This window comes from Aedes albopictus, chromosome 2 (genome assembly GCF_035046485.1).
Source record: "Aedes albopictus strain Foshan chromosome 2, AalbF5, whole genome shotgun sequence".
Lineage (NCBI taxonomy): Eukaryota > Metazoa > Arthropoda > Insecta > Diptera > Culicidae > Aedes > Aedes albopictus.
In genome coordinates this window covers 259,754,459-259,774,148 of record NC_085137.1, presented here as the reverse complement: position 1 = coordinate 259,774,148, position 19,690 = coordinate 259,754,459, and the positions used below count along the sequence as shown (strand labels likewise).

Genomic DNA, 19,690 nt, shown 5'->3' with positions numbered 1-19,690 from the left:
CCGCTGAGGGCGCTACAATTCTGTTTCAATAAATGAACTTTTGATGTATATCAATTTTGTGAATATATTTAAAGAATTTTTGGAGTTTTTAATGCAAATTATGTCACATTTTACATAAAATTATCGACTTTTTTGGATGTGTAACTCGGTAAATAAGCTGTCATTCAAAAAATCGCCTCCTATCAACTCCTTGTACATCAGATGACTCACAAAACACTTTTATTATTTCATGGTAGGCTTCTTGAGCATAGCTTCAAGCTAAAATGTATGTTAACACATATAAATTTTATTTGAAAATAGTATATTTTTGCAAAACCTGTTGCAAAAGTAAGTCGATTTTTCAAGAAATTGCCTTCTTTTAGGCGTTTAATGTGGGTCATTCTGTAACTTACTGAACAGTATTTTATTTTTAACATACACAATACACCAGTTGTAAGAGTTTTGAAAACTTATTCAGATTCAGCATCATCAATTTTAGTTTGTTCAATAATTTTCCAATCTCAGAATGTTATGTCATTGGTTGATCAACTTCACCCCGGATTGAAAGTTTTAAAAATTGACCATTTGAGCATTTTAAAAAAATGTAGCAGTTTCTTGTATTAATTTCGTTTACGGAACTTGATACAGGCCCACTCAGTATATCCATTCTATCTATCTATATATATAAAAATGAGTTTGAGGTTCCTTTGAGGCAACAAAACTCACGAACGGATGAACCGATCAGCAAGACTCTTGCACGGTTCGATTCGTACTCACGGTGGCTGTGTTTATATGTAAAAAAATAACGAAAATCAACCAAAAAAAGTAAGTACTGATTTTTCATGAGCTGGGAAAAAAATCAACACAAACGAAATGAAAACAATCTAGAGTGCGGCGCTGCTATAAGCTCAACAGTTGTCAAGCCACCAAAGCTTGGCAAGACAAAGTTTGCCGGGACAGCTAGTGTTTTATAACTATTTGTTTGAAATTATAAGCATTATACCTGATTTTATAGGAAAGAATAGAGGAAAAGTGATCAACTTCCAATCCAGACTACGGTACCGTAAACTGGGGTCAAATTGATCAGCGGGGTGAAATTGATTTTTCGGGTACTACATTGTAATTCCATACTAGGAACTTTTAAGCGTCGTAATCATCTTAAACTTTTAACGTCATCTGGTTCGTAGATGTCTAGAGATGAGCGTAGATTTTTTTTTTTAGAGAAAAGTTAGTTTTGCCTTATTTTAGCCTAGTTTGGTGTTCGAAAGGAATCGGTCAAGAAACTTCTTGACCTCCTGGCAGAAGCTTTCCACTGCCATTTGAACTGTCATTTCTTCGCAACTGCGTACTGTGATCGAAGAAAAACGGTTTCTTAGGCGATTCAGGCAAGTAATTTCCCATGCATCAAGATAGGCCGAAAAATTCCTTCTGAACTGCAAACAGCGCTTTTCTAGGAATTTGCAATGTATTTCCCATTTAGCTGAAATCATTGCTACTAAACAATCGATTGCTAATAGGACTTCCCGTAAATTGTCTGTTTTAACATTTTTGTGGAGCCTTGGTTGGGAAGTTATGTAGCTAATCAGAACATGAAATAGTTAAAAAATAATTCATTTTATGATGATATAATCATTTATTGTTATAGATATCACTTATTTCAAATGAAATTGCCTACATGAAGGCGTTTAAGGAAAAATTCAAAATTTAATTTTGCATTTAAATTATTAAATTCGTTAGTTATAAGGTTTTAAACGCGTTATTCGGTTTAAGAAGAGCAAAAATAAGCGGAGAAGGAAATTTTCCTATCCAACCGATGCTTAATTGTATACTGATCAATTTCACCCCAAAGTAACCTTTCCAATTTTTTGATATTTGGAGTTATTTAACTTAAAGTTTAAATTTGTTGAACAAAAATTGTCGCATGGTTCCATGGAGATCCACTGGGTACTGGTTTTACAGAAATTCTTTTGGCAATATTTGGATTGGCACTGATGTTATCCACAAAAGTTGTTTTAAAGTGATCAATTTGACCCCGGATTACGGTACTCATATAGTGTTGGACAACTTTACTGAAGGTCGTACCTTTCTATCTGGCTTCAATCTCGTGATATATCTCACCAATATCGTACCGGAAGTAGCTATGTCTAGTAGCACCTAAGGATGGGATCATTCATTTGCAATCATTTATATTAATTTGCTGTTTTGCGCTTCAGAAACGTCGCAGCCAAAATCAATGTATAGAACACTTTTTCATTTTCGTTTTACATGAAACTTTGAAGAAGAATATATTAGCGAAGAATCAATAGTTAAGTCAACAGAAGGCAGCAAACGCAACTCTCCACGGCGTGAATGTAATTTACATTCACCGCGTGGAGAGTTGCCTTCACAGCTCGCTCACGACTTTGGTATGCGTGTGCGAGTATTCGGCATACTTTCAGATAAAACTACAAGGTTAACTTCATCCATACATTGTTTTTTGATAGCATGCGTGACGAACTAACACTCTGATAATTCTCATCCTACACCGATTTAACGGTCTTTTTCAAAATTTAATAGTTGGCCAACTGCATAACCGTGGCGCTCGCATAGTTTTTATTTGAGTTTGACGTTTGCTCACTACCGCCACGTAGTTGGTGTTCGGCCAAACTTAGTCCTTTTAGCATTGGGCGAATATGTTTTCGTGACTATGATTTGAATCGAAAAATGTTCGAAGTGTTACGTCTGTTTGTCTGTGGTTTTAACTTTCGACAGTTCAATCGATAAAGTGACAGTTTGACCCGAAAAAAAAATGTCCATACAGTTTCCATACAAACTTCAAATGCATTTTAAAAATAGTTCCCGGACTCCAAAAATAATGAAATTTTGGATTCCGACTAATTTTTGGGCGGAGAAACTGATTATGAAATAATCCGGATACCCCTAAAGAACCCAATTGGGTTGTTTAATGAATAAAATATTGCTATTTTCTATAGCCTAATCGAAAGAGCTCATTTTTTCTGAGTATTACGTGATTTTATTGGATTCCAATATCTTTATTTTGATGGTCAAATTAACAAAACAGTTTTAATTTTCGTGGATAGAATGACAGTTCAACCGTACGACAGTTCGACCCGAATAAAAAAATTTCCCCAGGCAAACTTTAAATACACTTTGAAAATAGTTCCCGGACTCCAAAAATTAAGAAATTTTGGATTTAGACTAATTTTGGGGCGGGGAATCCGATTATGAAATAATTCGGATACCTCTAAAGAACCCAATTGAAAAAGTCACTTTTGAGTAGTTTTGAACGAGCGTGTTGATGTCTCATTATTTTTATTCACCTTGCAAGACGACGTCACGATGTCCCTAATGTCAAAATCAGTTCGTCGCTTTTGTTCAGTGTGTTGATGGGATGCGAACGCGAAAGAGAAAGTCAAAATTGTAAAATACTGTGAAAATGGTGGACAAACTAGGTGAGTGCGTAAAATAATTGCAGTATTTACGATACAATTGCCGATTATTGCCGGAAAAGTATTACCTGAACGTGATATTGAAGTGTTGTTCCTAGTTACTAATCGTCAAATATTGTGAAAGCAAGTGATTCAGGCGAGAAAAAGACATTCAAAAACAGTGGATTTGCTGCAATGGGAAGTGTCAACATCACCAGCTTAGCTCGCTGATGGGGCAAAACTTGATGATTCAGACGAAAAGTCCTGCAACCTTGCAATAATTTTGGACTGAACGACGAAACGTATTTATTTCGACGGAGCAATGTAAATAATGTTCGTTCGCCGTGGATGTGCCAAATTTTGTATTTGGTGGATGTAAAAATACAAATACACCAGAGTCTTGCATTCTGCAATCCAGTTCATATCCGCTTGAAGTTTGTATGCTGGGAACTGCATTATTTTTGTGCAATAATTCAGGTGTCTATCTATGTACAAGAGGAGCATAAAGCCGTAAAGAGCACTTACAACAGAAGAATCGCGACTGAAATGCGACAATCGTTGTAAGCTCTGCTTCTAGCTTTGTTTTTTACGCATACGCGCAAAGTTACAGTCTATTTACTCTGTCATCCATTATCGTATAAAGCGTCTTAACATTTACTTCCCTATAAGCCTTTATTGGCGCGGTAACGAGTAGCAGCAGTACATCAGTGACTGTTATCAAGGACCTGAGCATGAGTCATAGCGAATTCTTGCGAATATGCGTCGACCAGCGACTTCAAGAGCCCTCGCTCGGGTTATCAACTGGAGGAGCTTGTTTTTTTATACTTTATTTGTGGCTTCGTGTTTCCATTGTTTGGCCATGTTTGATCGGAAAATACTTTACATATCAATGTTACAATTTCTAAAGAAATTTGCAATAGTTTTTAGTAACTTAATGTTTCTACTACAGAGTATTAATTGTAAGCCCGGAAATGCTCCTTCACTGACGATCTCTGTCCAAACGATCCGTCTCCAATTCCCGTAGATATTGCAGTCGAAGAGAAGATGTTAGTTATGGTGAAGCTGGGGCCTCTCCAGAAGGACAAGTATCATCTTCAACGATGTTATTCCGCTTGAGATGTGATAGTAATCTGGAGTGATTGCTTATCAGTTTTGATCGTAATACGATTTCCCTCCGCGAAAACCCAGGTCCTTAAACCAAGCTTCTGTTCAAACAGTGGGAATTATGCTGTGATAAAATCTGCCTTTACTGCCCATATTCCACGCTGATTGCCACAAGTTGATAGATCTTGTGCACGTTGGGTAGTCCAGAAAAGTAAATCGGTAGTAGTCTACGCGATTGACATGCTTCTTTCGCTGCAACGTCCAAATCTTCGTTTACCTCGATGTTTTGATGAGAAGGTACCCAAAGGGGAACATAATGTTTGACCTTTTTTCTTCAATGGCCATTACTAGCTTTTTGATTTTATGTTGTGATGAAGTGATTTCAATGTTGGAGAGAAACTGTAGGCTGCTCAAGCTATTGGTGAGTTCGACATAATCGGCCCTGGGTCTAGCTCTAGCTGCAACAATTTGCACGGCTTTCCGAAGCGCCAGTATATCTGCGTGAAATGCTGAAATCTGATCCGGAAGCTTAGCTTGGCTCACTGGATGGCCAAATTCGTCTACTGCCGTTATCCGTTAATGGCTTTGAAACCATCTGTAGCAAGTTGTATTGCATTTGGATATCGACAGTCAAGAATATTTTGGACGACTTCATTGCCTCTTAACCCTTTATAAGGCAGTGGCAACTATATTGCCACCTACTGTTTGTATTTTTTTCTGTTTTATAACAATTTATTTCGAATTTTTTTTTTGGTTTACGCAAAATTGGGACTACTAACAACGCCTGGTATTTTTTTTGGTACTAAACAAAGCTTTAACAACAATTTAGGAGCCATTTGTAGTCTCAAAAATGGCTAATTTTGACCGCGTGAAGAAAATTAGCTCAAACTTATTGTAAAATTATAGATTTGGTAAATATTTTAAGAAATAATCAAATTCTGGGTTGACATGAGCTGAACTACACAGTTTATATTATGGGTTAAGCACCAATCCACTCTAAAATCTCTTTTCCGGCTTTTTGTCGAAGTCAAAAGAAGAAAAGTACCCTAAACGGGCAGTGGCAAGAATATTGCCACCAGCGCTGGTGGCCTAAACGGGCAGTGGCAACTATATTGCCACCTCAAAAGCTCGTTTTTGGGGTTAACGGGCAGTGGCAACTATATTGCCACCAGCGTTTTTGGCCTAAACGGGCAGTGGCAACTATATTGCCACCTAGATTTTTGAGAGTTTCTTTCAAATAAAAATTGTTTTGTACATGTAATCATGTATATAATCATTTGCATAATAGTATGCGATGACAACTCTTCTAGTTTTCTCGGCCTTATAAAGGGTTAAGAATAGATTCGCTGATAGTTTGAGGTGTACCGTTTTGTCGACAGGAACCACTTTTCGTCTCAAGTTCAGCTCAAACTGGAAACACGGCAGCACTTCGAATGTTTCCTATTTCCGTTCGGTGTAGGCCGTGTATTGTAGGATGGACGTAGCCAGTTAGAGAAGCACCATTGATTGTAGTCTTCACGAACTTGTCGTTCCAGGATTAAGTGGAATATCTTCTTTCGATGAATTTCATGGTTGCTTCTTCCCTTCTGATGGCTAACGGTGTTAGTCCAGCCATCAAGGAGCTTGTTTGCTGATTACTATAATAAACTAATAGTTTATGAGTATAAACCAATAAAATGTGTTGTATATAACGCTAGAAATGTAGCTTAACCCATATTCAAAAACTTTGATGATCTACGAAGATAACGTAGTGAACAAAGCGGATGTAAATTCAGAAGAAAAAAATGTTTTGCAGTTTTGGGTAATCCATGATTCAATATAAGAGAGTAGCAATATGAGGAATCTTCCTTCCAGTAAATTTTCAAGTGTTTGTGATGCTCGGTTAAAATAAAAGAAAATTCACTGGAGATTTTCTTTAAAAATTCTATGTGTTCCTGCTAAACATTTTATTCCATTTTTTTTCCTTGTTGGGTATATAAGTCACTGCGGCCAGTTTTTAGATCTGGGGAGCAGCAAAAATATGTTTGGAGGGATATCGGCAATATTTCACGAAAATTTGCTGACGAATTCTCTTTTAAAAAAAATGAAAGATATCTTGAAGGATTTTTTCTCGGGATGTCTATTGACATTTCTAGTGATATTCTCTCGGAGTTTGTGAAATAAATTCTTCAAGGCATGTTAGTTTAAAAGTTGTTCTAAGGGCGAACGGGACGATCGAGGAAATATCCGCCATTGCTCTGTTGGTACTAAGATGGTAATCTCAGATTCTATTTCATATTATGGAACAAAAACTTATCATTGTGTATGCTCACTTGCAGTGCATATGCTGATTGTTTTTTAGCCTCTTCTGTAGGATAGAAATCATAGATCATTGTGTATGCTCACTTGCAGTGCATATGCTGATTGTTTTTTAGCCTCTTCTGTACGATAGAAATCGAGATTACCATCTTCGAAATCGTGAGGCAAATTGTTAGAAAGAGAGGGAAGCTAGGAAAATTAACACGGCGTCCCGTATCACCATAAGGTAACGCTGTGAATTCCAGAGCAAAAAATCGATTACAATAAGATTATAAATAATTCTGTAAAAAAATGAATTGTTTAAATTGAACCGCCGTATATTTCCTAACGACATGGTATTGAAACGTACAGTGAGGCCATTGCAGACATTTCAAAGGGAAACCTGCGAAAGAAGTAGGCACCATTTTAGAAAACATTCAGAGCAAACAGCTGTAAAATGATAATTTTAGAATTGTAAATATTTAGAGATTGTTTATTGTGTTATTTAACAACTGGGGGGGGGGGGGGGGGGGGGGCAGAAGGAAAGGGGTGTAAGTGACCAATTTGTCGATTTTGAGCTGAACATGTAAAAAAATATTCGGATTTCCAGCTTTCAGAATCTTTTTAGGATTATTGTTACGATGATTAGAAAAATAACAATAAATCGGAGAAAATTGGGTCGATTTTGAAACTCTTCACATTTTGTAAGGGGTTGAAAAACTAGTGAAAAACTTCAAACCATATTTACTGTGTGTGGGCTTTTATCACTTACACCCCTTTACTTCTAAACCCCTCAACTAGAAGATTTTACGAGACAACTTCTCATTTGAGTAACTCTGCAGCCGCTCTTGATATTCGATCAACTTGAGCCGCTCTTCATATTAGATCATTCCCGATCCTCACCAGTAACGTTCTACCGTTCTTGTACCAACCAGATCAGTGATAAACGCCAATTTTGCAGGGATGATGCCCGGCATTCTTAAAATATGCCCTGCCTGCCGTATTCTTCCGGTTTTGATCACCTTCTGGAAGCTGGGTTCGCCGTAGAGTGCATCTTTCGCCTTCACAAACCGTTCTTATGCACACCGCCGAAGATCGTGCTTAGCACGCGTCGCTCGAAAGCTCCGAGTGACCAACTCTGACACCGTTCTAAATGTTGTAGCTATAATATTCAAATCGTTCAAAAAAAAACTAACAGATGCGGCCGGTTGACCGGGTAAAGTCAAACCGGCTACATCTGATATTCACGGTATTTCTGGAGCGCAGTACGTCACAGTCCAAGTAACATATACATTAGTATGGTACTCACTTGTATGGAAAAAATAAATCCTTGCTCCAGTCGACTTTTTAGATCCCATTTAGGTCCCATATGAACTGTACAAAATTTCGGCGCAATCGGTGAAACTATAATTTAGCGCAAGCGGTTCAAAGTTTGCATAGGATTTACTATGGGAAAAGTTACACTTGCAAACAAAAAATCCTAGAGGTCACCCTTTGTCTCCTTAATTCAAATCGATCAATGTTTCTTGTATAAAAACCACTTATGAAACTTTGCTTCGCAGACCGCAAAACAATTGGATGCTTGTGGAAAAAGTTATTGATTTATTACCGATTAGTGATCCAACGAACGGCTTTTTGTTTTGTTTTATCAGCAGCACTGCTGCTGCCGTTGTTGCATGTGGTGGCGGGAGACATCACCACCCCCAGAAACAGCAGCAGCCAAGGCAGCAACTACAGTGCTGCTGATAAAACAAAACAAAAAGCCGTTCATTGAATTACTAATCGATAATAAATCAATAACTTTTTCCACAAGCATCCAATTGTTTTGCGGTCTTCGAAGGAAAGTTTTATAAATGATTTTTCTATAAGAAGCGTTGATCGATTTGAATTAAGGAGACAAGGGGCGACCTCTAGGATTTTTTATTTGAAAGTGTAACTTTTCCCATACACACTCAAAACAGATTTGCGGGCTCGGCAAAAACGCGCACAGCCGTCTGCTCAGTAAAACTATTAGCTGATATCCCAGCAAAAAGTGACATTTGTTAGCTGACTCTCAGCAAAACGATTGCCGAAGCTCAGCAATGAACTGTCAAAATTGCTGAGATCTCAGCAAAATTGTTGTTTGCTGATTACTCGGCTGTGCAAATCTCGGCAAAAGAATGAAAAAATGCTGATATCCCGGCAATCTGAATTAAGTGTGTAGTAAATCGTATGAAAACTTTGAACCGCTTGCGCTAAATTATAGTTTCACCGATTGCGCTGAAATTTTGCACAGTTCATATGGGACCTAAAAGGAATCAAAAAAGTCGACTGGAGCGAAAATTTGATGTTTGTCCCATACTAATATACATATTATGACGCATCCAAACTTTTGGGCGTTTTATTTCGCAAAAAACGCGAATTAACGACCGGGACAGTATGGCCTCAGACATTGTGATCCGAACCAATTTCTGGAGGGCTTGCCGTACGGTGAATATCCAGTTTGTTGTTGATGAAGCCCCAGCTTGATAACTTCCCACGTACTCATTAGTTTTAGATGACAGATGACAGAAGATAATCTCGACGGCATTCAAAATGGTCATCGCCATGAAGTTTTCACATGGTCTCCTAATTCTTGTGAATGGGGCAGATTATTCATTTCTTCCACTCATCCGCTCCGGTTTCCTAGATTCTGACTAGCAATCGGTGCAAACAGCTGGTGAAGTTTTTTGGGCTCATCTTGGTGAGATCAGCCGCTATATTATCTATATCAGCTGCCCTGTTGGTTATTATAACTGACAGCTTCCGAAAAGTTCCGAAACCGTCACCATCAGCATGATCTTGTTGAGTACCCGCGCGTTTCCGCTTCGGCTATATGGGATTAACTTAGAAGTTTGAAAAGTGTACCCACATTAAAATTCGATTTACAAATACCTTTTTTAACAAATACGTATGAACTGTGTTTACTTTCTTAAAATTTATTACCTTTTGTAGTGTGAAGGTACCCAGAATCTTAACCTTTCAGGACGCGCGCCTGTTTGATCCTAAAACTGCACTGAGCTCGCGCTGTATACGATGAGCGAGGTTTTCTGGTAATGTTGTACTTTTCGCAACGGTGTGCGTCTTGAAGAGTCAAACCTGAAATAGCCCTAAAGAGGTTGATTGATTGATTTGTCTTTATTAAAGAGACTTTCAGCCCTTGGCTGGTTCGTCTCTATATCCCTAAAGAGGTCTAAAATAGCAAATATTAACTAAATTATTCTCAAAACTTTTGCTTTCCATTTCAGTTAACAGCGAAGCCAACGCGCGTCGAATACAGATGGTGGAAAGCTGTTTCGGCAGCTCCGGGCAGCCACTGTATGTACCGGGCCGGGTACTGGTCGGCGAAGGCGTACTAACAAAGATGTGCCGCAAGCGTCCGAAGGCGCGTCAATTTTTTCTGTTCAACGACATTCTCGTCTATGGAAATATAGTTATCGGCAAAAAGAAGTACAACAAACAACACCTAATACCTTTGGAGGAAGTGCAACTACAAGCCCTGGACGATAATGGACGTGAGTTTTGGAACTCATAAATGCTTATTAGATATCATCATTTATTTTTGTTTCACATATCCAGAATACAGAAACGGCTGGCTGATACGGACTGCCACGAAATCATTTGCCGTCTATGCTGCTACGCAAACGGAGAAACAAGAATGGATGGCACACATTAACAAATGCATTGAGGACTTGTTACGAAAAAGTACGAATTTATACAATAAACCAAGTTCAATTTCAAATTTGAACATTTTTACTTGTTTATATTACTAGGTGGTAAAAAACCTGTGGAGAATCACGCAGCTGTTTGGGTGCCTGATAGCGAGGCTAACATATGCATGCATTGCAAGAAAACCCAATTCACTATGTTGATACGTAGGGTAAGTCTACGAAATTATTAGCTAAGGTAATTTTACAATAGACGAAAGTGACACATTGATGATATCAGTTACAAATTGCTAATTGCTCATCTTCAAGACAAATATGTTCTAATTTAGCTTCGCTAATCCAGTCCATAAATAATCACCAACAAATATATCTACTGATGATTATTCTGACATGGGGACATGATATTCGCAATATTCAAATGTCATCGTCACGTGAAACTCGTGTTATTTAACAGAACTGGTTGAGATATAGGAAAACATGTTTTGTGTCTTATTTGATTTCATGTTTTCTATTTTTTTTTCAGCATCATTGTCGAAATTGCGGTGCTGTGGTTTGTGGGCCATGTTCGTCGAAAAAATTCCTTCTGCCAGGACAAAGCACCAAACCGCTGCGCGTCTGTTTGGACTGTTATGACAACCTGAGCTCTATGAAGCGGGAAGAGGTACTTTTTAAAGTACAAATAGTTCGATTTTTGCATATTTATTTTTGTTTTCTTACCTTCTATAGAACAAGGGATTAAATGCCAATAATAACAAGCCAGTTACATCACCAGAAAGCTCCGGCGATGACGACTCAGACGATGAAGAGGAACCGAAAGATACGCATGATGAGGTATGTATTGTTCAGCATTTTGAATTTGTTCTCCCATCTACAATCATAAAGCAACTCACAAGAAATTCATTTGATAGGGCAGAGTACTATACTGTGCAAAACGTATCTGATATACCTATACGACTTGCTGGATAGTTTGAATATTGATATAACAGAATAATGACTTGCTGGATAATTTGAATATGTTTGCTTCATATCACTGAACGCCAAATCTCCTAATCGATCTTCGAGAGCAAAGTTGAACAGTGAATTTGAAAAAGCATCATCCTGCTTCAATCCATCCAAAGTCACAAACGACCCGGTCATCCAGTGAGAAATTTTCGATGTCGATCGATATCGATTTGTTTTGAAACGATTGCGATCGCTATTGACAGACAAACAACTATGAAGAAAATCAGAATCTGGTTGATAGGGGAGGTAGACACTTCGTCTGCCATTCGAATACTACATTTTGGTCCAACCAGCGTCTGTCATTATCTGCCAAAGCTCATTTCTTTTAATTGAATCGTACGCTGCTTTTAAATCAAGGAACAAATGGTTATTCTGCAAGTTATACTTTTGAAATTTATCTAGGACCATCCGCAGGTTAAACATTTGACCCGTCGTCGATCGGCCCAAGAGATCTCAGCCTGTTGAACAGAACATGCGACATTATCTTGTACCTCGAATTTAACGGGCCAATCTATATAATTAACACACACTAGTAAGTGTCATTTCATGTAAATTGGATATATAAGACCTTCCTACCAGCTGGTACGAATTCTTCATTCTTCCATGATGTTGTAAGAATCTGACGGATTGACTAATGCAGCTATTGCCATAATGATGATTTGACATACATAATGCTAGTATATGTAATGGTTTTGAAGTTTCTGCCTTTCATGAGTAATCCTTGCATCGTGACTCATCTAGAAGCTGATCTGTTTCCCAGATTCTGACTGGTTGTTGACTATCGGATACGTTTTGCAGTGAAAGAATCTTTCATTACTTTCAAACAGTACTAGTAAAATTCACTTGAACGTTGATCCATTGTTTGATCTTTATCCAAACCGCGCTAAGTATATGCTCTGATGTTCTTAGATTTGTTCTGGGACGCGAATATTGTTTCCGATTAGCAAGTTACCTAGGCATGTGTAGAATAGTGAAAACAAAATAATAATAAAAAAAAAACTAAAAATAAAAGATCAAAAATGGAACAATCTCACGTAAACAGTATCTTTGAGCTTACGTTTTGTATTTTTGTACTTTTGCCGCCAAATACTAACTCGCAGGGCTTTAGAAGTCACTGTACACCAACAGTCGTCTGTGTATGATAGGAGCAGGCATCGGGAAGACCCGATAGCAGAATTAAAAAACCACTTCGCTTCATTCGCCACGTCTTCACTAAATCATAATGAAGAATCAGAGTAACGAAAGCCAGAAAGCCTAGTGATATCAGTTAAGATTTTGTACAGTGTTTCGTTAAAAGAAAGAACCTGCCAGAGGCAACCACTCTTTTTACGACAGTAAGTGTTATGACCCAGTTGATAGGTTTGTGTATGATTGTTTTTGATTGATCTTTCTTTTTTGTTTATGTGACATGCATAAGTAAATTATATTGAGTTATTGTACCATTGTTGTGGTCACAATTATTCATTTCATAACAAGGTACAATAATTGTATTATATATATTATATATTATATATGTATTATATATATTATATATAATTATAATTATATATAATATATAATATATTATATATATTATATATATTATTATTCAAATTTATCAATCATATCATAAAGCGATAGTGCACTTGGCTTGTGAGTTAATAGTGTTCCCTACGTAAAATTAACATCATATCACAATAAGGATTTAAAAAATCTTGATCATTGATCCACTCTCGAAATACAATGGTCCTGTTATATCAATATTTACCGTGCAGTCCAAATTATCAGATTAACAGTGTTTTTTTAACCTGAAAAATACACCGTCTTCGCAAGGTTGACGTCTGGCATTATTGCAACATGGCCGACTCAGCGTATCCTTCTGGCTTTAGCTATCATTCAAAACATTTAAGATAATTTGTGTGATAAACCAACACTTACTGAGAGGATCTGTAATATATACGCGTACATATATATTTAGGATACCTCCATTTGATTTGCCAAAATAGGTATATTTACATACGCGTAACGGTTTGTTGAAAAAAACCCTGAATCATCCTGCTTGTTTTAAAACATGCAACATTTGCTTGTACACAATAACCGCTGTTAGGCAAAGTCCAATCAAATTTATCTATGTTACCCCATCTTACGGTATTCATAAGACAGCATCCATTTATTACGTAACGCTTTTTATTGAAAAAAAAATCCAAAAATACGAGGGTCTGTGTCATTTGGCATAAGGTAGTTTGGCATAAGGTCACTGTATGAAAAAGGTGCATTTCGATTATGCCGAATGCCAAATTTACGTTAAATGAAAGTTATGCCAAGTGACCTTAAACCAAACAACCTTATGTCAAATGTCCAGCTTCCCATAATATGTAAATGGAGCGTAACGCTTGGCCTAACTATCCTTCCCGCTAGTGCGTTACGTAATTTGTGAGTGGCGTCTAAGTCGTTTCTGCTTAATTACTCGCTTTTTTCTTGTGGTTGTAGTTGTTTTGTTTTTTTTTATAGGTATAAATGCTAATACTTATTCTATATGAAGCAGTGAAGTGCGGCAAGTCTGCCAGATCCCGAACCTTGTGATTCCCTGTTTTGATGTATATTAGGTATACTGTCACAGATCTCCAGATTGCACCTCACCATGCTCTTAGACTCAGCCCCTGATGCATTAATATAATAGTTATAACTAATTTATACTTTTTTTTTTCAAATTTCAGCCAAAATTCTACGGTGATGAAAAACCAGAGAAATAACCGTAACGACGCGGAAAAGCAATCCACCCACAAAATTACTGATTCGTATAGAAGTCTCACCAATTTGATAGGAACTAGTGAATAATGTCTAATTTATTCACTAGAAAACTCCGGAAATACAACCTAGGTCAATGTGAATTGAATTTTAGATACAAGAAAAAGTACTCTCATTCTATTTTCCTTTATTGCATTACCCAGCAAACATGTATCGAAGCTATCAATAGTTGTTTAATACTTACGGAGAAAACCATTTATTAGTTAAGAAAACTTCTTCAACCCGTGAAACAAGTTCGACATATTCAATCTTTCGATATTTTACCACCAACCTCCTTTATAACATAGAACCGAAGCAATGCTGTAGAACAAGAATCAACTATTTGGGGTACAAAATATGTCCTGTGATCTGCTTCTCCAAGAAAATGTAAATGTAAACCGTTTTGCCCAATAGATACTACCAGTTATCGGGAATTTATTATAAACTGTTATATAATATTGATCACATTCTGGACTGTGAACAATTCAGGCGATCATCTGATAGATACGTAGCATTTTTTGGCCAGTCGGGTTAAATTGTTCAAAAAATGCTGTGTCATTTACGGGTGTTCCGTAGAAGTTTTAATTCCTATCCGTTTTCTCGGTCATAGCAGAGTTGAAATCATTAGGGGTACTCACTAAACAGATTAAACTGCTGCGTAAGCCATGATTTTCTGCTTATATGAAATGTTTCATGATTTTGCGAATGAAATAATCAAAGATTGCCTTGGTGATCGCGACGTTCAACCCTTTCAGGACGGTTGGGTCATTTGCACCTCGCTGACGTGTTCTACAGCGGCGAGGTTGGTCAAAAAAGTCGTCCCAAAGGGATTAATCAGTTTAATCAGTTTACGCTGTTAAGTGGATCCCCCTATTATTTGTATTTGGTGATGAATAAAAACCAGGTCCACACAGAATAGTCTTGTAAAATCGGAATTTAGTAGACATAATGTCTTGTCTCGACGCGCGATGAGCCTAGATCTTCAACCAGACTATTATTATTATTTTTATTCTTATGATAAGTAAATCAGATAAAAGATGTATATGAATATATTTAAGCTTATCAATAAAATATTAAAATTGCTCACATTTTCGAAAAAAATATCTTCTATTGAACCTTTTATTCAGCCAACATGCATTTTCCACCTTTGGTAAGGGATTCGTCCGTCGCCTAGGCGCCAGAGTAAAAAATGTTCAAACCCCCTCCTGGTAAGATATTAATAGATTAATAGAAAGATCATACTTCTTCAACGCTCATTGCTCTTCAACGTTGGATCAAAAGAATGATTGCTGTGTATATTTTTATTGATTGCTCTCAGTTGGCGCCAGCAGTGAAATTTGCATAGGTACAAGAACTTTTATAGCATCTAGTTTCTAGCGCTGACAGCCCGGTGGCGTCACCATCGCTTGTATTCAATGCATCGTCTGTGCTACTCTCGGTTGTCAACTTTCTTAAATTTTCACCTCAAGCTCACGGAAGCATGGTAGTCAAGAACTGTCAAATCGTATGGGAAAATTGCGAAAAACGTTTGTTAAAAAACGGGATAGTTTTGTGAAAAGTTAGTGAATAGAAATCAAGAATGGTTTTAAAAGGCAACGTATTGTCACAGACAAACAGACGTAACACTTGCGAAATTTCCGTCGACCACGCTTTTAACGATCATTTTAAATTTCCACAGTTGTGGCTTTCACAACCAGAGGCGCGCGCATCATTTTTCAATGCGTTTGACGTTTCACACTAGCGCCTTCTGTTGGCGATACGGCACAACACAGTGATTCGTGCAACTTTTCCACCAGGTGATGGTAGTGTGAGCTGGGCGATGGATTTCCATGAAAATCGTTCAAGGTGTTACGTCTGTTTGTCTGTGGTATTGTGTTTACTTCATGTTCCGGAATAGTTTCTTCATCGAGAAAATTTGATTTTACTACCACACAAAAAAGAGCCATCTGTGATATTTTTAGCTTGGAATGTCGATCTATTGTAACTTTTTTCGGCCTAACGCACTACTTCTCAAGTATAAATAGGCAAAATTAGGATTGACTACGTTGGTTTTATCCGAATTTCCACGTAAGTTCTACTAGAGACTCAACGCATCCCGTGCAACAAACTGCCCATTGTTAAAATGCAGTTTGTTACTAGTTGATTCATCCGCATATTTAGTTGCAATTATGTTTATCATATAAGCAGTAGTTGAAGTGACCAAATTTACTTTAGACCAATCAATTAAAATTGAATCGATTTGGCCTAGATCCACTCGCCACTGCGAGTATAACAGGCCACATATAGCCCTTGCTTTGAATACTTTTCAAGTTCAAGGGGAGAAAACTGCATACACCATATGCGACAATATTTATAAACACTCTTCCTCTAGAACGATCACCGATAGTTTGGCGTTTAGCTGAGAGTTGTTTATGTTTGGAGAAATATCGATCGGACGCGCGATCAAAACGCAATGCGTGTTGCAAGCGACAGTCCGTCACAGACAAACAGACGTAACACTTGCGAAATTTCCGTCGACCATGCTTTTAACGATCATTTTAAATTTCCACAGTTGTGGCTTTCACAACCAGAGGCGCGCGCATCATTTTTCAATGCGTTTAACGTTTCACACTAGCGCCTTCTGTTGACGATATGGCACAACACAGTGATTCGTGCAACTTTTCCACCAGGTGATGGTAGTGTGAGCTGGGCGATGGATTTCCATGAAAATCGTTCAAGGTGTTACGTCTGTTTGTCTGTGAGTCCGTCTTGGGTTTTCTTTTTGTTCTTTCATTTAGAACAAATTACCCTGATAAAAATTTCCAATAAAATCACCATAAACTACCATTGAATTATGATAAATTTGATTATTCAACAACAAATTATATTGTGTACGTATTTTCCTGCGGAAATGGTGTATTGGAACTACAATACGTGTACAATAAAATCAATGGCACCAGAGATTTCAATAATAAAAACACCATAAGTTGAATGGTAGTTGACTTGATTTTTTTCCAGAAAATTTGGATTTTTTATGGTAAAGATACATTACAACCCCCATTTTCTATTGTAAAAGTGACATTTACAATACATGCTATGGTTGAAAACTATAAGATCTGTTGTTACTCTATCGTTTTAAACAATTGAATTAATGGTAAGTACCATTTAATTCAACGTGTTGTAACAATCCATTCTGTTGTATGTCTATGATCTTTTTTATCAGGGACTCACAGATCAGTTTTCGGAGCTATTGGATACTCAAAATCACATTGATTTTACTCAAGTGCCCATAAATTCTCCCAAATCAACAACAGCAATGGAGTTCTACGTAGGTAAGTAAATGATCGATTCCTCTTCTAGCGATCTTAGCGTTTTTCGTAAAAGTGACAAGAAGCAACTTTGACTGCAATGTGTGGAGAAAACGAGCCATGCAAGCTTGCATTATTAAATGCAAGTGCAGTCGAATACGCTCCTTGTCACTTTGTTCCATGTGTTTGATGAAGATAAATCCACAGACAAACAGACGTAACACCTTGAACAATTTTCATGGAAATCCATCGCCCAGTTCACACTATCATCACCTGGTGGGAAAGTTGCACGAATCACTGTGTTGTGCAATATCGTCAACAGAAGGCGCTAGTGTGAAACGTCAAACGCATAGAAAAACGATGCGCGCGCCTTTGGTTGTGAAAGCCACAACCACAGACAAACAGACGTAACACCACAGACAAACAGACGTAACACCTTGAACGATTTTCATGGAAATCCATCGCCCAATTCACACTACCTTCATCTGGTGGAAAAGTTGCACGAATCACTGTGTTGTGCCATATCGTCAACAGAAGGCGCTAGTGTGAAACGTCAAACGCATAGAAAAACGATGCGCGCGCCTCTGGTTGTGAAAGTCACGACTATGAAAATTTAAAATGATCGTTAAAAGCGTGGTCGATGGAAATTTCGCAAGTGTTACGTCTGTTTGTCTGTGGTAACACCTTGAACGATTTTCATGGAAATTTATCGCCCAGCTCACACTACCATCACCTGGTGGAAAAGTTGCACGAATCACTGTGTTGTGTCATATCGTCAACAGAAGGCGCTAGTGTGAAACGTCAAACGCATTGAAAAATGATGCGCGCGCCTCTGGTTGTGAAAGCCACAACTGTGGAAATTTAAAATGATCGTTAAAAGCATGGTCGACGGAAATTTCGCAAGTGTTACGTCTGTTTGTCTGTGCCACAACTATGATAATTTAAAATGATCGTTAGAAGCGTGGTCGATGGAAATTTCGCAAGTGTTACGTCTGTTTGTCTGTGATAAATCGATCATTTGGTTGGTGAATAGTCTATTTTACGAAACGACAACAGTGTTGATATTGATATTAACACTCACGGGCTTGGGCACAACCTCCTGTCAAATTTTCATTCATGAAATGAGCGATCAGCTGATCCGAAACGTCTCGTAAAATGGCTCATTGGGTGGTAACTGATAGTAATCCTACATTATAGAGATGTGCGAAGGCGGCCATTGTGAGCCAATCGAGCAGAGAGTACTGTCAAAGTGTGAGCCAAATGAACATGCTTATCGTTTGTAGGAAGGCGTTGTTTGAATGGTATTGCAATCGAAAATAAACATGTTATAAATATTTATTTTTATTATCGAGAATTTTATGGCATATGTACCTAGGGGAAATTACCTATTCTCGGCCGTTTTGTTCTCTTCGTCTTTGGCGGTTTTTTGAAACCTTTTGAACTCAGATTTTGTCTCAAATCCTTCCCAACTAAGCTGAACTATATGGCCAAGTTTCAGGCAATTTGGCTGACAAAAACCCCCCATGATGAAGAGAACAAACCTGCCGACAATACCCATTGTCACCCTATATTTAGTAAGAAGAAAATATTTAATTAATTCTTCTTTCAAAAGCTTATGCTCATGAAGAAACTTTTGTCGCTGATCTTCTCGAAAAAGTTCCACTGCTGCTGCTTGATTCACTTCTGCCGATTTGATTCGCGCTATTCTTTGCAATGCATTTTAGATTTTTTCGATTGCGCTGTTATCTTTTTCAAAATTTGGGAAAAAAGTTCGAATATAATTAGCAAACGTAAACAAAACAACTTGCACCACAACAAAGTCATGCAAAAAGTTTGAACATATAGCTTTGTGGCAAGTGTTGGAAGCTGTTGTAAACAAAACAAACAGCGTTGCCGAATCGACATATGTAACTTCCGCTCATCTCTATGTAGAGGATTTCTAGTAACTGAGAGAGAGGAGACAGCTCACTGACAGCCACTGCACCCCAAATTGGACTATCACACTATTTTTGGTACGCCCAAAAAGTGTGATAAAAGTGCACAATTGCCTCGGATCGCCTCGACGTCTTCGGTGCACTTATTCCTTGATTTACAAGGAATAAGTGCACCGAAGACCCCAACTCGATCCGACGTGGTCCTGCGCTGCAATCACACTTTGAAG

The 19,690-nt window shown here is 37.8% G+C and overlaps 1 protein-coding gene across 2 annotated transcripts; it reads left to right on the top strand.

Moving 5' to 3' along the window:
- The first annotated feature begins 3,308 nt into the window (after positions 1 to 3,308).
- On the top strand, positions 3,309 to 15,345 carry LOC109622250 (pleckstrin homology domain-containing family F member 1 homolog). Of its 2 annotated transcripts, XR_003897168.2 has the most exons (8): positions 3,309 to 3,431; positions 10,055 to 10,321; positions 10,386 to 10,511; positions 10,580 to 10,686; positions 10,998 to 11,135; positions 11,201 to 11,305; positions 12,577 to 12,810; positions 14,173 to 15,345. XR_003897168.2 is itself a non-coding variant. In XM_029872259.2 (7 exons), exons 1-7 carry the CDS (start codon positions 3,416 to 3,418, stop codon positions 14,206 to 14,208), a joined length of 795 nt encoding a protein of 264 aa, XP_029728119.1. In that variant the 5' UTR covers positions 3,309 to 3,415; the 3' UTR covers positions 14,209 to 15,345. The 2 variants fall into 2 exon arrangements, 1 of the variants encoding a protein (XP_029728119.1); XM_029872259.2 differs by lacking the exon at positions 12,577 to 12,810.
- Positions 15,346 to 19,690: the final 4,345 nt, after the last annotated feature.

Coding starts and splice junctions, on each gene's coding strand:
- LOC109622250 (XM_029872259.2), top strand. Junction 10,512..10,579: donor TGAGGACTTGTTACGAAAAA/GTACGAATTTAT, acceptor TTATATTACTAG/GTGGTAAAAAACCTGTGGAG. Junction 10,687..10,997: donor TCACTATGTTGATACGTAGG/GTAAGTCTACGA, acceptor TTTTTTTTTCAG/CATCATTGTCGAAATTGCGG.